Below are 24061 nucleotides of genomic sequence, written 5' to 3'. Positions count from 1 at the left end.
AGAGTAATATAACACTGGGAAAAAGAAATACAGAATTTTTACAATAAAGTTCAGTTTCACTAAAATTTAAAATAAACTATTAACAGTTTCAGTAACTACATGATGCATTTATTTTCCTACAGCTACAAGAAAGTGATATAGTATGGGGTCTTTAGTTTTACTGGTTTCTATTAGTGGAACCCAGGCTATTGGCCCTGATGGAACAAAGGCCCCTGGTTACAAGGACTTGCCAACTGTGATTACTTCTGTCGTACTTAAAGAGTTTTTGTTCATCTTTGTCTTCTTTTGAAATGCACTGTGGAGGGGACTATAATGCACCCAGTGCTCTAAAACTGACTAATACTTTAAGTAATCCCCTTTATACCCAGCCAATTTCATGTAAAACTTTTAAAGCAGAAACACATTAATAAAAAATAAACACTTTGTCTCAGTCAGGCAGTTAAGCAGAGAAGGGATACAGCACATTATTATATCTGACAATTAGTGAACACATTTTCTTTAATCTGAGGAGAAAAACAAGTATCTGCATGTAAACATCACATTAGCTTTTCAAAATTAACAAAATAAAAAAGAGAATATAATGCTCAATAAAGTACCTGCCAGCATGTGGAGGACACAACTAGAAGGAGCCTTTCCGTGTAAGTACAAAACCGTACTGCTTGACAATTTATACAGTCCAGAGATTTTGATTCCTTCTCGCACACACTTTGTCTCTCCTTTACAATGCAGAGGAAAAGCCATCAGATTTATTCTAGATATCTGAGCTTTTACTTTCAGGATAGAAACAAACCACTGAAAATAACTTTGTTAACATACACTTTCCAAATGCAAAGCAACGTATAATTCTTAATTAAAAGTGAGATAGGAAGACAGCAGGGTTCACAAGTACCATGTAAACAGAAGATACTCAGCATGGCTCAGACCTTGATCTCACTTAAAGTGATAATGAATATGGAGAAGGACTAAAGGCAGGTCATAGACAGCATCTGCTGTAATGAATATCTGCTAAGTACTCTTCAGTCAAAAACTAGCTACAACAACCCATAAACTGACAGTATCAGAATGGCTGATGAATATTCTGCCTTCCCACTCATCCTTGTTGCAACCAAGACAGTCTGAGAGGTATGGTGCTGTCTATGTCTTGTTTGACCTTAACACCTCTAAAAAGTAGTGGAAAAGTAATTCATTTTCTTAGCTTAGAATTGCTGAATGTACGGATGGTTTAAAAAATACATTATTTTCACCCTTTTTGTGTGAATATCAGGCTTAAAGGCCATCATGCTCAACATGATTATATTGGAATTATTTTTATTAATTATATCACTGAAAACCAATGTTTTCTGTTTTAAAAGATACCAACAGTATCAAAACCTCTCAAAGAAGGGGTATGCTGGCCATGGAATCATGGCTATCAAACTGCAAACCATTCTCACTACACCTTGCAGCTCCAATTAATTTGGTTTAAATCCAACAATATTTATTAAAATACTGCTCTTTAAAATATGAAGTAGCTGGATTGTCACTAATTCTGTACTCCTCCCTTCACAAAAGAAGGTCCCAGGCAGTAAAAGGATGGCACCATACCATATATGCTTCTCTGATGTCTGTAATCAGTTGTTACAGTCCCCAAAATTTCTACAGTGTGACAGTATTTTTTGCCCTAGGAATGTTGAAAAGACACCCCACCCCCACCCCAAACATTGCAGATAAACCAAAAACACATCACAAAAACACTGGTATGGTATTAAACTTGACAGACTCCTGAGGGGCCTGATTCTACTCATTAACAAGTAGTGCTGCAGCATGCTCTGCAGTTTGTCAAGTGAGGCAGTAATGTATTACAGGTATTCAGAGAAGACTGTTGACATTTTGCCGTTTCCGTTGATGATTCATAGCACTTAGCTGTAATACTGAAGTCCCTTTGTGAATCTAGCTCAGTTTAATTCAAACACAAAACATTGTATTCCGATTCTAACACTTGTGCATGTCAAGTGACAGCTGCTGGGGATATTAACACAGAAAAGTTGCACAGAATAAGCGAGTTTGAAGATGGAGAAATAGAGCACTTGACACAGCAAGAGTCTTTTCCAAGTGAAGACAGCATTGTGGAAGGCAGACAGAGGAAAATAAAGTCTAAAGGACCATTTTGAAGAAAGTAACAAGGGTGAAGAGGGCGTAAAAAGGCTGATTTTGAAGAGCTTTGAGTTTAAAGGACAAAGTGAAGGGGTTCAAAGAATGGAGTGACATTACCAGGACAGCAGGAAAGCGTTACAACTTCAGCATCATGGAATATGGGAAAACAAGAAGCCTGGGCAAAAGACATTGCAGCTGTCAAGGCAAGGGCTGTCCCAACGGCCCAACTAATTTTAAATAGGGACATGAGGGTGTTTTCTCAGAATTTTGTGACAAAATTAATCAATTCCGTTTAACACTTATCCAGAGGATTCTTATTTATTCATATTCTGCTTCAATGTATCCTTTACTTGAGGATATTACTACGTTCATGTTATCGTTCAAATCGTTGTTTCACACTTCATACAAACTGACCTGTATGCTATTCAATGACGAAGATAGGTCCCACACTTTAAGAACTCCAGTTACAGACACTGCAACCAATGAGTCTTCTGTGAAAAGTTAACAGTAAGACAGTCAACTTGAAACCAGGTTCAAAGAGTGCCTAACACCAGAAGAGAACCTTGGCATAGACACACAGAACTGGCATAGACATAGACACAGCACTAAAACATGGATTCAGCAAGACACTGTTTAAATGAAATATTAATTTTACACAAAAATAACTAATTGGTATACAGAAATACAAAACATGCAAGCAAGTAGTGATTATTTTGTCCAATCAGATATATTTCAGTAGAAGGCATAGAATAGTAATTTTGTGCCCTTAATTTCCCTGATGTTACAAAATTAATCTGTACTTATATCCAAGAAATGAGCTGCTTACAACCAGTGTAGAGGCTGCTTGTTTTTCTCTTTAAGAAACATATTAAACAAAACATGACCAACATCAGGAGTGTTAAAAACACCTTCTTAGGTGCTGTCAATGAAATGTTAACATCTTGTATATAACAGCTCTGTAAAACATGTTTAAATATTAAATCTAGTAGGATTGTGCTATCTATACAGAGATATTTTATCACAATTTAATTGGCCTACATAAATACATCTACAATGTATACCTTGAATTCTTGCAGAGTGTACAATACACATACAATTTATCCAATCAGAAGACTCAGATGATGATAAAGAGTGAAGAACACCCAAAGTCTTGGCATCAATAATAAGAACATTTTGATATTCTCCACAACAAAGAAGCCAGCCTTCACCTGTCATTCGGAATGAGCAATGGTAATACTGTACAAGTGGAAACAAGAGAGTCAGCATACAGAGCTACATAAATGTGCACACATATTTTTCACATTAAGCATGTCATACTTGGAATTATAATCAACACCTGTAGCATTACTAAAAATCTACTGCATATGTGAGACCATACACAATTTTGCTAGTGACACCAGCATTTCACATGCATTTATAACAATTTAATATAGGCATACAGCTTAGTAAGAGGTGCTTCATACTGAAAGCAGTATCTGCCCTGCCTAAATATTAGGATTTTTGGAAGCAATCAAGGTTTTAATTTTCATTATAAATTGCTAAACAGTTTGGGACTTGTTTCTCCAAGAGGCCTTGTCTTTCCCCAAACATTTGATAAAGCTCCAGTTATCAAGAGGTAAAGATGAAAAAAATCAGGTGAAAACGCATAAGATTCATAACGAATTTTTTCCTAATTAATTTTCCATTATTTTCCAGGAAGAATTTTTACTCCATGAGATATTCTTCATTTTGACATTGAATGCCCTAGTGTTCAGAAGATTCATTCTTTCTCAACAAATCATGTAAAGAAAAGAGAAAACAGACACATAGCAAAGTACTAACGAACAGAGATGACAGTGGTGCAGAGTGACCATGAAGATTTCTTTTTTGCTAGGTCTTTTATATGTGCAAGGACATTTGCATTGTGTGTAATATCTATCTGTAATTGTACACATAATTACTATAAATACATAAGCAGCCACCTCAAATGGAATTTTCAAGTAAATACTACCCATAAAGGGAGCAATCATGTAGTCAGGAAAATATCAGATAGACCCACAAAATTGTGCCTCATTTACTACAAGTTCTCTGTACATTCAGTTTTGCTTAGATAATAATTCTTGGTCTATCAGTTAACTAATTGAAGTCTGAAAACAAAAGAAGCATAAATAACTGGGAATAGGATAAGTATTGCCACAGATAGTATGAACGATCAGAGGCAGAAATGCTTAGCAGTAGGAACCATTTGTAATTACTGTTACTCTCAAATTAGGCTTGAACTGGAAGATTTGTATAGTTAATCAGTGCTCTGAGAAAATCCCACACTAGTTAAGATCCACAAATGGTTAAGAGTTGACTCTGGTGTTAAACTTCATTTCAAATGGCAAATATTCAGTTTGCACTGCTTGACATCTGCCACTTATAGCTGAATCATCTACACTGAACAAAAGGAACCTACTAGACCAGATAGTAGGTTTTTATTAAACTACTAACCTAAAACATTAACTGAAAATAGACCAACAATTTTAAATAGTGATGCTATCAAAATCAGTGTGCACTAAACCTCCCAGACAACAACATTCTGTAGGAAATTATACTCTCAGGTACTATTATGCCACAAGCAATCATTCCCCATGGAACAACAAAAAACCTACAACAAAACAAAAAAAAACCCAGCCCCCAAAAACCTCTCAAAAAAATCAATTTATTATAAATATCTGAAGGTTCCATTTTAAGAACAGTTTCCCCTCCTAGCAACATCTATTATTTTTCCTAAGAAAGTTTTCCTGTTAGATGTTCCTACTTTCCTTTAGCCATCTTGCCCAAGTTATAGAACAAAAATCATTATCTAGCCAACTAGGTTTAGCTCACTTCTAATAGAGGAGAAGTAACAATATTCTAAAAGTATTTGCTTCTCCTACTTGAAGGATAAGAATGAAGATTCTGCTTCTGATCTCCACAAAAATAAACAAAGACGTCAGATAATCAGCTAGGCCAGGTCTGCCTACTTCTCTGCAGAACTCCTCCATAACTTTAACTATTAAAATCTAATCAAGCAATACCACAAAGCAGATCATACTGCACCTCTGTTACATTAAAATTGAAGTATTGTTTTGTGTGTGTATATACCTACACATGTAAAAAGAATATATATGCTTTAAACACATTCTTCTATAATTTTTATTTGTGTATAACTTCTTAACAATCTATGCTTTTTTATATTTACACACACACACATATATGTAAAAACATATATTATTAAGAAGTTATTCTATAATTTTTATTTGGTTATTTACCCAAGCTTTTTCTCTTCCTTTTATCATTAACAACTGTGTGTGAATTCATCATGTCAACGAAAACAATGTCATGAAAAACAGTGTTTCTTCTGGAAGCTTTAAAACGTATGGATTCTGAATTTGGCCACAGTTTGAGTCACATGAGGTCTCAGATTTCCATCATTTAGAGGCTTAGTTGCACCCTAGACTTCTTCACTGAAGAAAAACAGCATTTTAATTAACCTAAGAGCCCTGAGCTGCTCTTCTACTAATATATGCAGAAATAAGCCACCTCTCTGAATCAAAATCATACATGCTGGGCTCCTCAATCATATACACGCATGTATTTCAAACACACCTTCACACTCCAACAACTAGATACTTAGTGTACCTGGATACAGTTCAAAGCAGACACTTGAAATTATCTGAAGTAATATTTAAAGCAATTTGGTCTCCGAAAATAAGTGATCTGTCCCAAGTTCTGCAATGAATTAAAGTGTATTTTGGGAAGTGGGGCAGAGCAGTCTTTTGGAGGTCAGCAGTTAGGCATCAAAACCTTTCAAACGTTTAAAAATAAGATCTTCAGCAGTCTGTCTCACAATGCTTGGCTAGATTGCTTGTACTTCTAAAATACGTCATCAAAAAGCCAACGTTGAACTTGAAGTTTCCATGCAATTTTAATGCAGGACAAGAGTAAAGATTAAGACAGTTTCACTTTGCTACTTGACGCCCAAACTTTACAATAAGTTAATTGATTATGCATTCCAGACATTTGCAGCTTAAAAAGAATCAGTTTGATTTGATTAAGGAAGTTCACCGGAACATAAAAGTCTCAGTTCTTTTCTTAGAAGGAAGTCAAAAAAGGAAAAATAACAGATAAAACCACTTATATTGCAACAGGGGTTTTTTCTCCTGTTAAGTATGCTATAAGCTATACATTTAAAATTGTATGTTTCTGAACAATATCATGTTAATAAAGCAAAACTCCTTTTGTAATGAACAGAGATATCACATGAAAAGTTGCTATACTTACGTAGATTGCTGTATGCCTATAAGGAAGCTTTGCATTCTCAACGCACTGTCCACTAGTGACATTCCAAACACACATCTCCCTGCCAAAGATAACTTCATATTATTCTCTGTCATTTCCACTCAATTGGCTGGAATAATTTTGTGCCACTAAGTTTTTCTTTAGTGCTGTACTTAAGTGCAGCTTGGTCGTTTATGTGGCTTTTTGTTACAGATTACTGGGTAAGAAAATGTTGTGGTCATTAGCAGGGGATGACACACAGTATTTGTTTCTTTTTGTTTTGGTAATTACACACTGCTGCCTTGCAACAAACCTGACTTTAAGGCCAACTCTGGTCTACAACAAATTGTAGGTATACTGCCATTACAGCTCGTCAACTCGTCACTGTAACTATCTGTCATTGGAACTACATCCTCCTGAAAATGATTCATTTCACTGAACTTAAACCACACGTTTTGAAAAACATACTGCATCTTCTGCCACATCAGACTTCAGTTCCTGAGGGGAACCGCAACTTCTGTTAAGAACAAACAGTGCCACCATGAGGCTATTCCTGAAATCTGTTTTTAATACAGCAGTTGCCTCTCGACTGCCTACATGTCCGTGCAACATTTTAGCTACGCTTAATTACATTTAAGGTTAATGTTTGAGAAAGACGCATTAGCCAGTCTTCCTCATCTAGACATTATTCAACATACTATGGGACTAGAAACACAATCAAATGTTGTAAATGAGGTTGTATGAGGTATGTTGTCATAGTTCAGCAACTGAATGTTAAACTTGATGCTTTTAGATTTTATTTAAACAGCAAGCATTATTTCCAGTTGAAACAATCATTTTATGATTTCTGAAATTACATTCTAAGACATTTTCTGTATAAGGACTTAAAGAACACATTGAGGAAGAATACTTTATTATATCAGAAATACTACTTAGTGATTTACATTTTAATCTACACACTTTCACATTTTATGATAATCTAAAAATACTACTTAATTTATATTTTTCACCTGAGCCAGACCACTGAAATCTATACATCTGTAGTGTAGCATTAGAGCTGGTAGACCAAAAGTCATAACTGAAACAGAATGCTTATGCAGTTAAACATTTCAAGGCAGTGAATTTCTCCTTGTTTATATCAGAATGACAACTAACTTTACTGCCTTAGCTATGTTACTGTGCTTGTGATACATACATGCAAACACACACAAATGAGACCAGAATATAGCTTCAGCTTCTGCATGTTGCACTTAATTTACTGTGTGTATTAACAAGGAGTGATACCACATGTTCATAAAACTGTCCCACAGCATGTGCTATATGCATGCACAAGACATCAGTGAGAACTTCTGAATCATTATGGATTAATTTATATATTTCCATATAAAAAGTACAAAAATACTGTTCAATACTCATCATTCTGGGATAAGTGAGTTATACAAACACTTAAGAGATTCTGAAGTAGGATGGGGGGAGAGTATCATCTTCCATACGGTTTCTTCCACCCTCAACACAAGGAGATGGAAGCTTGAAAATGGCAGAAGTGAATGATTCACAAGCCAGAAAATGCGGTTCGACAAACCCTGCATCTCCTGAAGATGAGGCTTCCTATTTGTAATGACCTCAACTGCATGTTGCAACCTTCCAGGGATCAGTGATGGATGCTTTGCCCTTATGTAATACAGATGAGAAGTCAGCAGTAATTTGGTAAAAGTGAACATTTAAAGGGGCCAGAAGACTATTCAGTCCTACCTATACATATTTCAAGAAAGCCCGAGGATCCCTTCAGAGGCAGAACCTTTAGGATGTGAGCACCTCTCTCTACATCTATAGCAGAGGCCTCGTTTGTTTCTTAACACTTTTCACCCCAGCTTTTTGGAAATACAGCATCTTTTCTCCCAGATCTTTATGATCTGGAAACAGTACTGCACTAACAGAACTTCAGAATTAAGATGAAAAATAGTTTCACCTCTGCATCCTTGAGCAGAATTGTAGGAGGCCAATATAAAACTAGTTCTGGAGATTTCTCACCCTCCTTTCTGCACGTAACAACCAGAACTGTTTACCACTACCTGTCCAGCAGGGCAGTCTAACCTTTGAAGATTAAGAAGCCTGAACCAGTTTGTTCAAGTTATCCCTTTCTTGTATACTTATGATTGAGTGGGAGAATCAGACAGAGATCCTAGCAGCTGGAAAGGATAAACAAGCTCCTCAGTGAGAAAGTAGCAGCCTTAAGGTGCTGGAAGTTGTAGCTTAAAGTAGTGCAATTGACAGGAACTCTTCATGGGAAGAGGTTTTAACAGAGCTGTCCTGTTAATTGGAGAAGACAAACCCAAAATGAGAGGAGAATATCATTAAGCAGCAAGACAAAATTGTTTAAGGAAAGCCCTTAAGGAAGTAAGAAGCTAGCCCTAACTACTTTCAACAGCTGAAATCCTGGACAGATGGGCTTCAGACCCCAGCTGAAAAGATTATCAAATATTCAGAGAAAAAAAGAATTCTTGAACGCTAACCTAGCAGAACCACAGAAATTAGTTTGACTCAAGTGATGGGCCAAGTCACAACAAACACACAGGAGAAAAGCTGCAAGAGCAGAAACCTCTTAAAAGGATGTACTCCAAAATAGCAAGTCAGATTTAAATAGACACAAGAAACATGTATGCCTTTTATTCAAGGGCAGTCTTTTCTGTGCTTCCATATGTACTCACTGAGCAAGCATAACCTGGATCACAGTACATTAGCCTCTTGTACTGATCCATTTCTCAAGACTGAGCTCAGGAAGGAACAGAAAAAAGCACCATGATATTAAAATGCTTCTGAACCTGCTGATTCCCTCCAATAGCCCATTATTCTCCCTTGGAATGGGGCCTAGCTGACCCTCTGAACAATTCATTCTCCTGACTACTAACTGGATATCCGAATCTGCCAAACCCTTCTGTTGTCCAGGAAATGAGCTCTTAGTTAGACTATTGTATATAAGCAATACAGTCATTATGCTAAGTAGCTGCTGTCCTTGTCATATCATGGAAGAAGTGGATTAAAAACCTTCTGCCAAATACAGAATCTGATCTACACCTGTCATACATTTCATGATTTAAGAAATGAATAATTGAATATTCAGTTACCTACCCATTTTCAGTAGCACTTACTACATATGGTTGTTTCTCGAACTCTCTTGCTTTTGCCAGACAAGTTACAGAAGCTGTATGGCCAAAGAGAATTTCTTTAGATGAAATCTAGGAGAATAATACAATGGTTTAACTTAAACATATTTTCTGTATAAACTAAGGAGATCTAACAGCAAGAGAATACTACTTGCAGATGTTGTTATTAATGAGTAATTGTCAATCTGCTTTATATTATGTTCTTCAGTCATGTTTCTGGAATGTACAAAGATGTGGATGGATTATGTGGTTTGCATAAAGTACAGTGTATTCACTGTAGTCTAAAAATTGCACCTTCAAATGTTATAAAACAGGCAACGTGCAGAATATCTCTGGCCTTCACCCTACAGCAAGCAGCAAAAGTGGTAGAGTGAAGCAGAGAATTGATATAGCAAAGCTCTTAAGCATGTGTTTCATACAACATGTTTAAGTAATTCCTTTCCATTAGCTTCACTACATGCAAAGATCCTAATGGAAAAAGGCAAAAGTACAAACTAAAGTTTCAAGCTATATTTGAGCACAAATAAGGCAGCCAAATCCAGAAAGAATAGAACCATAGTTCTAGGAATGCAGAATAAAAAATTGGAACTGCTTTGACTCTGTTCCTTTCCCAGGAAAATAAATATGAAACAGTCAAAACAATAGCAATAATATGCCAGGAGGTTTGCAGCTTAATTATACCAAAAATATATATTTCATCATCTTCCATTTTTCTACAAATTTTTCCATTGTTAACCTGGTAGAGAGCTCTGGTTTTATAAATAGATATTTTTTCCTTAAATGACAGGCCATGCTCAGTAATTGAAAAAAAAAATTGAAAAATAAAGAAAAAAGAAAAAAGACTTTACAAGATAGGAATCATGATAATTGTGTATGTTTACTTGCTGTCATTACTCACAGCACACAATCTCAAATTATAATCCACAGGTCATGATAATCTATGAAAAATTTTCCAAAGTCTGCAAATAACTGGTTGCTCAGAGGCATTTCAACATTTTTTGCTTCATGAGTTTCCTATAACAAATATCACACTATCTTTAAAACCTAATCCAAGTAAGTACAAATCTAGATAATCCCATTGTTAATAATAAAAGATAAAACTCCAATCTATTTGGCAGACTGTAGCACAGTAGACACAAACCTTTAATTCTGATGAAAGATCCCAGAGACATATTTGTCCTTCTTGACTTCCTGTAACTATAGTCTGCTGGTCATCTGTAATCATAATAGCAGTGATGCTGTGAGAGGGAGCTATTTTCCCCCACACTGCCACAGCCTGTACTGATACCTTCATAGTCAGCACCTGAAAACAGAAACAAGTCATGATGATTCTAAGTAAGATGAAATGTAAGAAAAACAACTTAAAAGGCAATTTAATCAACATCTGAAAAGGGGAGCTACAAAATATTGCCGCAAAAAAGTTCATGAGGCATTGAAACATTTTCTAGCTGTTGCAAACATCACACTAACACTTTCATCAAGATAGCTATCCATTAATAGCTTAAATATGCAGCAGGACAGCGATGAGCCAGTATTTTAAATCTAGGCAGCATCAAACAGGACCAGAGTTACAAGGGACCAGTACTACCACAATACTGAAATATCAGCAACAGGAGTTGTGTGCTGCCCCACGCAACCTGGCTTAGCTCTGATGGGCCCATGTCACTCTGTCTTCTTCCTAATTTTGGTTGGTGGAATATACCATGCCTCCCCTGTTCCATCCAACCAGCAGTGCTGCTCCTTCTCAACAGCTAACTGCTGGAGCATGGAGATAGCACAGGAGCAGGGTGTCAATAGTCTGTGGCTCTGAGGAGGATAAGGCAAGAGAAAGAGATAATAGGGGTGGAAGGAGAGAACAGGTGGTGGGTCAGGGATGAAGAAAAAAAAAAATGAGGCCCAGGACAGCAAAGCACTATACCCTCAACCATTCAGTGGCATCTCCTAGAGATAAGACCCAGAAGAATTGTGGAGGCAGAGTTGCAAGCTGGGAAACAGGTAGAATGAACAAACACCTGCTGCTGCTTAACTCACAAGTCCCTTGTCCAAAAAATGTATCATAATAGATTTTAGTCACTACTGTGAAAAATTGATTTAATGGAATTGTCCAAAATGACTACTGGTCATTAGTTAATTCAATACAGATTCTTATGAACTGCGTTTCCAGGAAACTATTTCAGTGTCTGTTCAAACACCAGTACTTACAAAATAACGTAGAATCCTCCTTATTAAAAAAAGTTCTACTTTGCTTGTTTTTAAATTTGATGCCTGTTCTTTTTAAAACCACCTCTGCTTACTAGCTGAATTCTGTACTTGTTTTGCTTCAAACAAAAGCTTTGAGAAAGCTGCTGCCTCAGTTACCTCACAAGCCTTCTGTCACATTGCTTGCTGTTCAAATTCCCATGTTCGTAATTGTCTAACATATTTCTAGAGTATTGTCCTGGTTTCAGCTGAAATAGAGTTCATTTTCTTCCTAGTAGCTGGTATAGCGTTGTGTTTTGGATTTAGGATGAGAATAATGTCAATAGCAACAAGTAAAAACATCAGTGTGTTAAGTAGTATTTCTACTAAGTCAAGGATGTTTCAGCTTCTCATACCCAGCCAGCAAGAAGGCTGGAGGGGCCCAAGAAGTTGGGAGGGGACACAGCCAGGACAGCTGACCCAAACTGACCAAAGAGCTATTCCATACCATATGACATCATGCCCAGTATATAAACTGGGGAGAGTTGGTCGGAAGGGGCAGATGGCTGCTTGGGAACTAACTGGGCATTGGTCAGCAAGTGGTGAGCAATTGCATTGTGCATCACTTGTTTTGCATATTCTAATTCTTTTAGTATTATTATTGTCAATTTATTATTATTTTCTTCCTTTCTGTCCTATTAAACTGTCTTTATCTCAACCCATGAGTTTTATTTTTTTTTCCCCAATTCTCTCCCCCATCCCACTGGGTGGGAGGAGTGAGCAAGCGGCTGCATGATGCTTAGTTGCCAGCTGGGGTTAAACTACAACAAGTATTCCCAACTATAACTTCAAAATGAAAAAACAGTATCTGACCATAAATAATTTGGCACTTAAATAGTCAACTCACCTAAAAAATTAATATATGTCCTGTTGTTAAGACTTTTCAGGGGACCGAGTAACACACCCAACAAGTATGTCTCCTTTGGGTCAACTTATGTGAAAGGATTGATTGCTAAAACAGACACAGATTAGCAGTATCTTTAGCATCAGTGTCTTTACATGAAAGAGCCCTACACTAAGCTGCCAGTGTCTACTTTAGCCCAAATGCAAACAATTCCCATATATGCAAGTCAGCTGTATCAAAACTCCCGAATTATTAACTTGAGTATCCAACAGCCTCCAGCACTCCTTCCCTGTATCCTATGATGGTTCTTCTCTCCTTCATTTTTCCAGAAAGCCTGTACAGATTCTTCTGAAGCATCTCTGTTTACCTCCCTTCCCTTTCGGCTTTCTGGAGAAAAAGCCAGAAGATTGTTGTCACCTGTTGTCAGGGATGGAGAAGGGTATGAAGTTGACTTGTGCCTGTGAAGCGACTCCTCCAAAAACTGAAATTCTTTTAAACTTTACTGAGGGCAGTTTTGACTACCACCAGCATGCAGGCAATGGACAGACAGCTGACAGATATTAAGCAACATCAAAAATATTTGTACACATCAACATGTTATTCCCAAGCATGAGCGAACAAGAAGAAACATTTTAAGCTCTTCAGATGCACCATTATCTAGGGTCACTTAAATATTTTAATTATTCTTTTCAAAAATATTGGATGTCATCTACTTTTTATCCAAACAGCAATAATACCATTGAAGAGAGACTTCAGAGCAGCCACTTTGCAGCCACTAAGCAAAACTCACCTTTCAGAGGTGTGCTCCAATTTGTCCTGGAGAAAGGGGAGACAACAAAGCCTTAGCAAAGATATTTTAAATGAAACAGGTGCCAGTAACAAGGTGCTAGAACAGTGCAGTTGGGAGAGATCAGCCAGAAGACACGACAGTAAAGCTGAAATCTTGTGAAAAGAGACAGGAACTGGGTAGAACGAAACGCATGGCAGCAGACAACAGCCTGCCAAAGGAAGTAATATAGGAATGATGCAAAATGACAAAGAACAGTTCCTGTGATAATTCAGAAGAGACCACAGGACAGAAACAGAGCATTGAAGCAGCCTTTTAAGCTATGTTTAAAGAAACTGCAATACAAACCACCACTAAATCCAGCACAGTAGCAGCTGAAAGCAGGGACGCAGACAAGAGGTATCTTCATTACTACTAATAAAAGCCTTAAGTGACACACAACTAGAGGAATGGTCTTGCTTCCTGACAAGAACATGAGATGAAGGGCTCAGCTACCAAGAAAAAGGGCTGAACAGACTGGTATGGCAGACTACCAAGGTCCTACCATACAACCTCAGCCAGAACATCAAAGGCAGAGGAAGAGGAATCTAAGAGAAAATTAATTGAGGTCAAGAGTTTACTAGGCTAAATCACATTTAGTTTCATTTTAAAGCTCTTTGTGGGCATATCGCAAAATACTGAGACATGGTATTGATCTCAGCTTTAGAATTTGACTTTTCTAAAACTTTTCTAAATCTCTAGTCATATGAAGTATTATGCCTACTGATGAACACTGAAGTCCTTTTCTCTTCCAGTTTATGCCCTGAAATGAAAGTTGTTCTAGCCAAACTCTAATGACATGTTTTTAGGTATCAGCTAAGCAAAGAAAATTCACCATTTTCATATAGCTTATAAAATGGTGGCTGCCAAGTTACCAGTTTGATAAGCCAAATCCTGAGTCTTTAAAATGCATTTTCTTGGATATCATGTAGTCCTTTATACTTGTGCCATGGGAGTGTTCAATTAGTGTAAAACACCATAAGGCAGCAGAATTCAGGTTTGTACCGTATTGAATATGAAATCATAAATTACTTTTTCTTGTAAAAGCAGCATAGAATCGAGATCAATATTCTTAGCAGGAGACCTACTGCTGAGCAAGTGATGAGTAACAGAGAACTCAAAGATGATCAACAGAAGTAAAAAACTAAACAAATTGATAAAATTTGCTAATGTATAGATGATATATTTGCACACATTTGTTTTAGATATCCATGAGTGTCACTAATTAATAAACAGCTACTACCATGGACAAAACATTGGTTATATAAGAGAATTAATTTAGACTGAAATGTTACAAGAACATTTTGTACTTTTCCCTTTATATTACAACTGAAGCATAAGAGAAATAGAAAACAGAAGGTATATGAACTTCCATGTTAATATAACAGTCCTTAACTTTTTTCCTCTTGCTTCTTGGTTAACGTTTCTTTCGGATTAAGATATTTTGATGAACAAGATAAGTATTTTGCGTGAAAGCTTTGCTTCTAAGAACACCATGACTTCCCTAGAAATACTGCATACTCACATGCACGTAGTCACATTTTGTCTGACAATATTTAGCTTTATCAAAGCTATTTAGTGATGCTGATGGCACCTAGAGCAAACTTTTTTTAATAAAATCCACAGATATTTATCAGACTGTTCCTTTAAAAAAGGTAAAAACTGTTTCCACAAAGTCAAATATTGCCCAAGGCATATCTGAGCTGCATGTAGCTTATCAGCACATGTCAAATTCCTCCAGCTCTGCCCACTCAAGCATGTCTGATTTGCAGTATTAACCCGTAATTCAACTTTAAACCAAGTTCCTCAGTCCTACTCCCCATTTCTCCCTGCTTACAACTAATAAACTTCTTTGTTTGTCCTGCTCTTACGATCACACTGCCAAAAAGAACTCCCTCATGACTGTAAAAAAAAAATTCCCTATTCTTAGTTAAAACCATACCGCTTCATCCCACCACTAACTTGTGACATCTCTACCATCCTGTTTCTAGTTCTATGAACACTTTTCACGCTGAAACTACACCACAAACCTCTGTTAACTTGGAAAATTATCCCAATTTGCACAGCTTCAAGGACTTTGGCTGTACTACTTTAGCAACTTTGGACTATTTGTACTGTATTAGAGTTTCATTTGGAAAGCTGTGTTCACCACCCTTTATTCTACAGAAGCCATGAGGTATTTAAGAGTCTAGTAAAAAGCTTTAAGGGGCCAGAGAGCAGGAGGTCTGACCTTGAATGCCTTTCTAAGCACATATTAATGCAAGGGCTTTTCCTCATTACGCTGCTTTTTTGACTGGGACCGGTCATGAACCGAGTAGAATGAAAAAGGTCAGATTATACCACAAAGAAACAGTACCATCGTAACTCAACATATGCTTTCCCCATAGAGCCCTAATTCCAATATAGTAAGCATATCTTGACTGCCTCCTCTACTAAACTTAAAAAAAATTTGTTAGCTTCTCTATTAGGCTCAACTCAGACCTTCCAACCACTGCTACATAATTACTGCTTAACCTCAGGCACACATCCCTGTGCTGCATTTTCTCAAATAAAAATTATAATCCTAAGGCAGGTGGTTTGGGAACATATAGGTTAGAACGGAAGAGTTGCTTAGGTCTTAGGAGTATGCATGCACATGTGCTCACAGCAATTTCAAGTGAAAAATATGGGTTCTGTTTTGCCCCCACTGAAGTGTGCAGCTCACATTCCTTATCGGTCCTTGCGTTTACATGCAGAGTTTGCTCAAAAGCATGAAGGAAGCGTTCCAGTATGAAACACCCTGAACAATATTAAACTATTAACTACAGTTATAAGAATCACATTTCTTGATAAAGAAAATACATACCCTGATTTTTAAATGAATTCAGAATTCACCAGTTCTCACATACATCAAGGTCCTTAAAACTAGTAACTGAACTTCCCAGAGACCTAATCTTAAACAGTTCACATAATAAAACACTGGTTGTGACAGAAACCTCCTTCTCATAGCTACAGCCCATAACAAAAGCTACCAAATAGGAATTTATAGAAGGAGAAAAGACTTTGTACAACAAAAGATCACTCTACAGGTAACAGTCAACCTGCCCAAAAACCTTTTCCGAATTTATAGTCATACTTATTTCATGTTTCCTATGCATCCTAAACTATCACTACAAGATCAGCTGTTTCAAAGTGCAGTTAAATGTGTGGCAATCAGTGCAGGCACAAAAAAGATTAGAAATGGGCTTACAGTCCTGCAAATATTAAGAGATTAGCAGTATTTAACTGTTTGTATTGGATTAAAAATACAAGTATTTGAAAAAAACAACAACAAAACAGTATAGATGGGCCAAAATTATTAAAAACAATTATTGACAATTTTATAAGAGCAGCACATGTCTTCTCAGCCTATCAAAATTCTATTTGCCCAGGCTTCAATATTCTTGATGGCCAAGTAAAATAATGTCAGTTCTCCACACACACCCCTTTAGATTCATCATTGTAGTAAAGTGTTAGGAAGTAAATTTTAGGCAGAGCAGGGTAGGTTTTCATGACAAATTCCTAAGGTTTGTGTGTTCTTAGCCTATCTCATTCTCCTGTTCCTGTCTATTCTTTGGCTTTCTGCCATATTTTCTCCTATTGTTTATATAAGAAAATAAAAGTTCTATCAATATTTTTTGTGCTGTTAGTAAAAAGCTAATTACTTTCCTTAAAAATAGCTTGGACTTGCAGTCTACTGATCCATTCTATATTGCTTTCACAACTTTCTCAATTTACTTTATGATATAAATGTTGCACTCTCCTTAGGGATGTTGTATGTTATCTCTGGTAATCAGCAAAGATATAAACTTTCCCGAACTAAAAAATTATGTTCACCCACTGTCCACAACATACAGCAAGTCCATCCAAGAGGCATAAATAATAAAACATATTGCATTTACAAATTACTTGATAAAAATATCTAAAGTACAAAATCTAAAGATACGGAAGTGACATAGCACTGTCTTTGTAAGCCTGCAGATGTACCACATTGATGTTTATGATGCTGCTCACTATTTGTTATTTATATAAGCTGCTATTCAGAAGCCTACTGTGTCCATGAATCTGAAAACACAGGTCAACAATACTTTGCAATTTGTGAAGCAGCAGGGTACACGTGCATTTGTATAGGTGTAAGCAACGGAATAAATTAGAAAAATACAATGCTGAGAAAGATGCTTAACAGAGAAATGGAAATAGAATGGAGATATAGAGGCTACAGAGGAGAAGGCAGGGTGTGTAATGTAGGAAAAGGAAAAAGAAGATATATGAGGCTAGGTAAGTGAAAAGGGAATGACAACCAAAGAAATGACACTAAAGATGCAAGACAAGACAAAGGTAACAAAAAGACATTTGAAGTAATTAATAGCAAAAAGTAAAACAATGAAAGATTTGTCAAGAGATTTTTTAAAAGATAACTGAAAACTAGTTCATATTTAGCACATCGTACAAGAGAATTAATAACTGGCTCCTTTAAGATGCGGAGTCTGCTCTCTGTGGGTACAGCAGCAAAAATACTTCTGTATTTCAAATATTTTAGTATATCTAATCAGACAGCAGGCAAGTAAAATACTCCAGTAATCAACATTTCTATCCTATGTCCCACTTCCTCATGTTTTAATATATTCTGCTAGAACCCTGAGTATTCCACACCTTTTCCTCTACTTTGCTTTTTGCAGCTCCATCCTGGAGACCCTGCCTGCCTACCACTGCACTTCCAGTTGAAGATTTAATGGGACTTCCCTTGAGACCTGTCAGGGCTACACCCTAATCGGCCGGAGGAGTCACTGTTGAGTGACACCCAGATCTCCCCTGGGGTGTGAACGTACTGCTTTTGCAGTCCAAGAGGGCAAGAGACTGGGACCAGGAATCAATACAACCCATTTTAACTAGCAAGAACCACCTAGTAATACCTTGTTTGTATTTCTTGAACGAGTGACACAAGAAACACTTATTTCATTCCACACAATAATTCACCACAATCAGAAGGAGCACAGTAAGGGCAACACCATCTCCCAGCTGCTGATTACATCAAAGGTTTGCAGCACAAATTCAATTTTATGATGTTAATCTCAGCCTGCCACTCAGAAATTTTCTCTGAGGGATATGATTTTTCTCTGGATTTCATTTTAAGAATGATTTTCTTCTTCTACAATCAATAAAGATATGTTTTCATCAAAAGACTCTATCTTGGCAGAATTCAATTGGCCATCTCAAAACCTTTTGGTGACACAATATTAATTAAAATAGTTTATGTTGCACCTAAGCTGGAAAATGGGGCAGTGAAAACATCAGCAACTCGGAACACTTGTGCTTTACACACTGTCATAAGGTACAGTAGAATAATCTTCACCTCCTTGCAGTTACTGTTTTACCCCATAAACTGTTACATCATTTTAAGGTTGCTAGAAAAGTATCATGAGATGCTCCTTTGCTAAGTAGAAAAACTAAAAATGCATGCAAAAATATAAATTCCCACTTTCTTTCACTGTCATTAAAGGCTTCAAGAACAACAATAATCAATGATATAATAGCTGTTTAAACATGTTCGACAACAATTAATGCATGTGAGCCAGCTAACTTGGTTTTAAATCACATATATCAAGGATCCTGTATATATACAAAGTTTATTTGAAAAAGAAATACATTATACGAGTGTGTTTGGAGCCATAAAAGATGTCTTTAAAGAAAAAACAACCACATTTGTTTTTACTGTCTGAAATACAGTGTCTGAATCTCCTATCAACTACAAGAAGAGTTATGTACAGGAAATGAAATGCTGCTTAAGCACTATCTAGAACTACATATATGTGAATTATTTGCCACTTCCAAAGCCTTAAGCATACAAATAGTATCACTTAAGTCATCTTCAGTGGAGTTACTCATATTCAAATAGTGAAATGCTTTGCTGAAGCAGAGCTTTAATCAGGTCTTAGGACATTCACCCATCAATTCTTACAGGAAAGCACACGACAGAAAAGGGCCATCAGTTTCTGCAGAATGTAAGCTTTGATTTCTACAAAATTGCATCTTACTGACTTAAAGACAGGTTTTAACCTTAGTTTTATATAACTTAAGTTATGCATGCCTTTATTGAAAGTAACAGTTTTCCATGTGAGAAAGTGCTGCTTCCTTATGCTAATAAGGAGATAGCTCCTTACATTTTCTTAATTATAAATTGTCTTTTGAGCAGAGAGACATTTATGTCCTTTAAAGAGTCAAAGATCCCAACATAATCCCACATGAATCAAAGGGTCTACTAAGGTGCTGTGAACTCCAAGTTTATGGCCTACATAACTTGGAAAGTGTATAGAGAAATAAACTTTAAGTCTGTGTCAAGACTTCCCATAGATGCAAGCAAAAGTCACATGTAATCTACAAGAGCTTTGGTTGACTTTCATTTTTGTGAAATATTACAGATTCTGTAATGAACTAGCCATAATTAAGCCTACACAATTCATTCTTATTTACACTGCTTTAACGCAAAAGATATAAAATCTGATATGGTCAAGACACATGAAACCTAAAAAAACACCCTACAAAAATCTCAAACCGAGAAGCAGTGAATATGCATCAAAGCTTTAAGTCACTCATTTTGTCTTCCTTCAGTGACCTTGAACTCATTTAAGATAAAAAAACCCATTCATCAGAAAGGTGATGTTTTTGGTTCAGCTACACTGTACTCTGGAATGTTTAAATAACAAACAAAATCGGAATCAGACGCTGGAAATAAAACAACTAAAACATTTCATCAGCCTTTGGTTTTTGGATAGTGATGTAATAATCACTAATCAGTGGTGTAATCAATTGCATCATAACGAGGATTTCCAAACTCTGACAACAAGAACTCCTTATTTTTCCATTTTGCTCTTTGAATACACTTAATTACCAAACAGGCCTCTATGCAGTGTTCTTCACTACAGGGCATGCAGCTGTTTAGTGTAAACAACTCCAAACGATTTATTATATGTACACAGCCAAATCTGCTTAAGTAAAAAGACACTGTTTATTATGAAGCAGAAGCAAAGTCCAAAACTGATTCAATGCATTGCAATGCATGGATTGCAGTTTTCGTTACAGTAAACTTCTAATTTTAACACTGAAAAATTATGAGAAAAACCTGCTCTTATCATGTAATCACTCCTACTGACACAAGTCTTTTAAGCAGAACTAGCTAGCTCACCACAACAGCCATTTTTACAATGAGAATTCCCAAAAGATCATAGTTCTGTACCAGTGGCATCACTGATATGCTAAAATTTCATGATTTATTAAGAAAACACTACTACTGTTCCTAGCAGTGACTAGAAAAGTAATCATGACAGAAATACCACAAGGCTCTAAGTGAGCCATCCTGATTAATTTTGTAATTGAGCAACTCTCAAAAAATCTCTAACCAGAACTATTAAGAGAAAACAGAACTGCCATAAAACAAATATGAATTTATTTCTACTCTAAGGTTTTGCATCTACTCAATACAGCATCACTAAAATAACACAAAAGCATTTTCCCATTTCAGTGAGCTAATATTTTGAATGTGAATGTCCTCACATTACTGCTTTTCTCCAAGAAGTCCAGTGAGTAAGTATACTCTAAGACAACTGATGGAATGTACATAATTCACTAGATTATCTTGGAAACAGAAGTTTCAGACATCTAACATCAGATATCAAAGTTGAAATATAATGAAGTTGTAGAGTTGATGCTAAACATAGAGGGGACCAAGCAAAACTCCCAGAGACTTGGACGGAATTTGCCCAACTAAGAAAGAACAAACGCCGCACCAGTCAAAGAGGCTTAGCACCCATCAGAAGAGCTCTATGGTACCCAATATTATTCTTGGCCACGGCAAAACCCAAACCCACCCTCAGTCGCCTTCCTGAGGCACCCGAGGAAGCCGAGCCTTACGGCCGCAGACTCGCCGCCCGGACGCAGGGGGACGGTCCCCGCAAACGGCCCGAGGCTTCCCACCCAGGAGCGAGCGTCGGCTCAGCGCCCGCCTCCAGGGCACCAGCGCGGTGGCACCGCCGCCCCCAGCCCGACCCTGCTGGCGGGAGAGAGAGGCCAGCACCGGGCTGGAAGCCTGCGGGGAGAAGGACCGGCGGGGGAGGGTGGCTGAGAGGAGCCGTGCCTGGAGGCGAGCTGAGCAGGCGAGGCCGCGGCACAGCCCCTTACCTCCAGCGGCTCCTAGGCACCGCGAGCGGGGGAGGAGCGGCCGGCGGCAGCGAGAGCGCTGAGGAGAAGGGGAGGGAGCTGGGACGGGTTTTATCCTACTCGGGAGCGGCTACACCCAGCCCTGCTCCCGCCCCGGCCGCCGGCCGCTCCTTGGCCTCCCACGGCAGCTGGAGCAAGGGCAGCGCGGGCCGGCGCGAGCTCGCGCTCCCCAGCGCCGCCCGCAGCTCGCGCCGCCCGCAGCTCGCGCCGCCCGCAGCTCGCGCCGCCCGCAGCTCGCGCCGCCCGCAGCTCGCGCCGCCCGCAGCTCGCGCCGCCCGCAGCTCGCGCCGCCCGCAGCTCGCGCCGCCCGCGGTCCTGTCAGCGCCCGACGGCACCCGCCGAGAGAAGCGGTTTACGCGGTAACTTTGTGCCCTGACAGCTCAGGGCGAAATAGTGAGGGGAAATAAGGGCCACAGAAAAAGTACGTGGGGTTAAATCCGGGCTGCAGCCCCCCTACTCACCCGCCTGTCCCTCTGCACTCTCCCTCGCGGCCCTGCAGACCCCGGCGGGGCCGTACCCCACCTAGGGTGGAACTAAGAGCTGAGGGCCCAGGCTGCCCCTCAGAGATTACCCCCTGCTCGGTGATGAGGCACAGGAAACCTTTCAAGTGTCCGCCCTGCTTTAAGTACACCGAAAAGAATATTTCCGCTAGCAGGAGTCGGGCGGAGGTGTAACTGCAGGTGGTGTTGGTTCTCCTAACGAGAGATGGACCAGGTGCAGGCCGGCGTTTGCAAGCCTCCAGCCAGGTGCTCCGAGGGTGGAGCTTGATTTCTCACAGATGTGGGAATCAGTAGCAGCTGTGGTGTCAGTATTTGAGGGCACTAAACAGGTAAGCTGGGCACTTCATGGTGTGAAGGGTATGTATTGTTGAGCATGGGAGTTTTTTTAATTTTGAGTATTTCTGTTTGAAAACAATAAATAAACTATAGTGAATGAATACAGTAAGAAAAAGAATTGTGATGTCTATTTGTTCAATAGTCTATCTCTTTTTTGTTCAAAGGTCAGTCATGGAGAAGCTATGGTCTGCAAAAGATTCTTGTGAGGTGCTAAGCTGAACTGGTTGTACAGTATACATGTGAGTTTATCTTAACTGTTGAAATACTTTAAGCTGCATATAGGGCTGCAAACAAAATTATAAGAATCATCATTATAAAAAAGCTATCTTTTCTAAAATCATGATTTTCTAAATTTGTGTGATTTGTGTTTTTGAAATGATATTGAAATGCACAGGGAATTGAAAGGATGTTAAGAGACTTAAGTGCATTTTTAGTGCCTATGATTCTCCTATTTTAATACAATAAGAATGGTAGCTGAAGTGTGTGGTGTTTTTATTTTAGTATTATTGAGTTCATATTTACACTAAGACTATTTCCTTGAGGCATCTGCCTTGAGATAAATAGCAATATTTTAAAATGTGTTAATGTAATTATAGTTTGCACCTATGGGCTACATTTTAGAGGTAAGTGAATGCAATAAAAAAAAGCATGTAAAGTTTGTAACATTTTGAAACACATTTCTCCCAAACTTTTGTTTTTATTTGTCTTAGCAGTTCTGTAGTTCAGATTTCAGAAGATTTTTAATGCAATAAAATAAAAACCTTTAAAGATGAGACTTTTAAAGCAATAAAATAAAAACCTTTAAAGATGAGACTTTTAAACTACTTCACCTTATGAATGATTTTATGTAGGCAACTTAAAAATCCTGAAAATAAAACTTTAATGGAAAGGGTAATGTTTGGTTAGATTGTATCAGGCCAAGTGAAGAACACCGAAATACGGTATCTTAGGTGAAAACTTAAAGAGGAACCTCTTTTCTGGGATTGTTTCTGGGGATTTTAGTAGTAACCATACTGAAAGCAATATGAGATGATACCAGTCAACTTACTTTAAAAACCATATTATTTTTCTCAGAAAATATGAACACTGGCCCTTTAAAGTCAATACTGATAACTGGAACCTCAGCTAAAGTTTTTTTTTAGTCAAAAGATGCTTATCAAGAAAGTGAAATAATTGTATGAGACCAAGTATCCTAATGGATAAACTAGATATTGCTTGTGCTTTTTGGCACCTCATGTGAATTGTGAATTCTGCCTGTGAACCTAAATAAATGATTTTGACAGCCTCTCCTTAATCATCGATACATGGAGGTTTCCATAAGAAAAACTGTCACATACATTTTAGCACAATTTGACACAAAGGGAAGGTCACTCCAAAGACCTTAATTGCATCTTATGCTCAGAGAGGGTCATGAAACTGTGTGATTTCTATTTTGTCTTTCAACACCATATATGTTACCTTGTAAAATAAATCATGCCATAAAAGTAGTACACATATTAATACC

General features: G+C 37.8%; 2 protein-coding genes across 9 annotated transcripts in view; one reads left to right on the top strand and one right to left on the bottom strand.

The window, feature by feature from the left end:
- The window catches only part of WDR72 (WD repeat domain 72), a 127421-nt gene extending 105153 nt beyond the window's left edge, over nt 1–22268 (bottom strand). For 4 of the 7 annotated variants that reach the window (XM_050903637.1, XM_050903639.1, XM_050903641.1 and 1 more), the window contains exons 1-7: nt 22183–22268; nt 10723–10884; nt 9547–9653; nt 6421–6499; nt 3195–3369; nt 2548–2624; nt 597–716 (exon numbers count right to left, since the gene is read on the bottom strand). In XM_050903637.1, coding sequence (XP_050759594.1) covers nt 597–716; nt 2548–2624; nt 3195–3369; nt 6421–6499; nt 9547–9653; nt 10723–10875 — 711 coding nt within the window. In that variant the 5' untranslated portion in view covers nt 10876–10884; nt 22183–22268. Of the gene's footprint in view, nt 1–596; nt 717–2547; nt 2625–3194; nt 3370–6420; nt 6500–9546; nt 9654–10722; nt 10885–13453; nt 13480–22182 lie in introns of those variants that run through there. The other 3 variants (XM_050903638.1, XM_050903640.1, XM_050903642.1) reach the window with 3 other exon arrangements.
- Nucleotides 22269–22733: 465 nt separating this feature from the next.
- Nucleotides 22734–24061, top strand: part of LOC127020493 (protein unc-13 homolog A-like) — a 49061-nt gene continuing 47733 nt past the window's right edge. For both annotated transcript variants that reach the window (XM_050903122.1, XM_050903123.1), the window contains exon 1: nt 22734–22796. The gene's annotated coding sequence lies outside the window, so the exon portion shown is untranslated. The remainder of the gene's footprint in view (nt 22797–24061) is intronic.

This window comes from Gymnogyps californianus, chromosome 11 (assembly GCF_018139145.2).
Source record: "Gymnogyps californianus isolate 813 chromosome 11, ASM1813914v2, whole genome shotgun sequence".
Lineage (NCBI taxonomy): Eukaryota > Metazoa > Chordata > Aves > Accipitriformes > Cathartidae > Gymnogyps > Gymnogyps californianus.
This window is presented reverse-complemented; position numbering and strand designations above follow the sequence as displayed.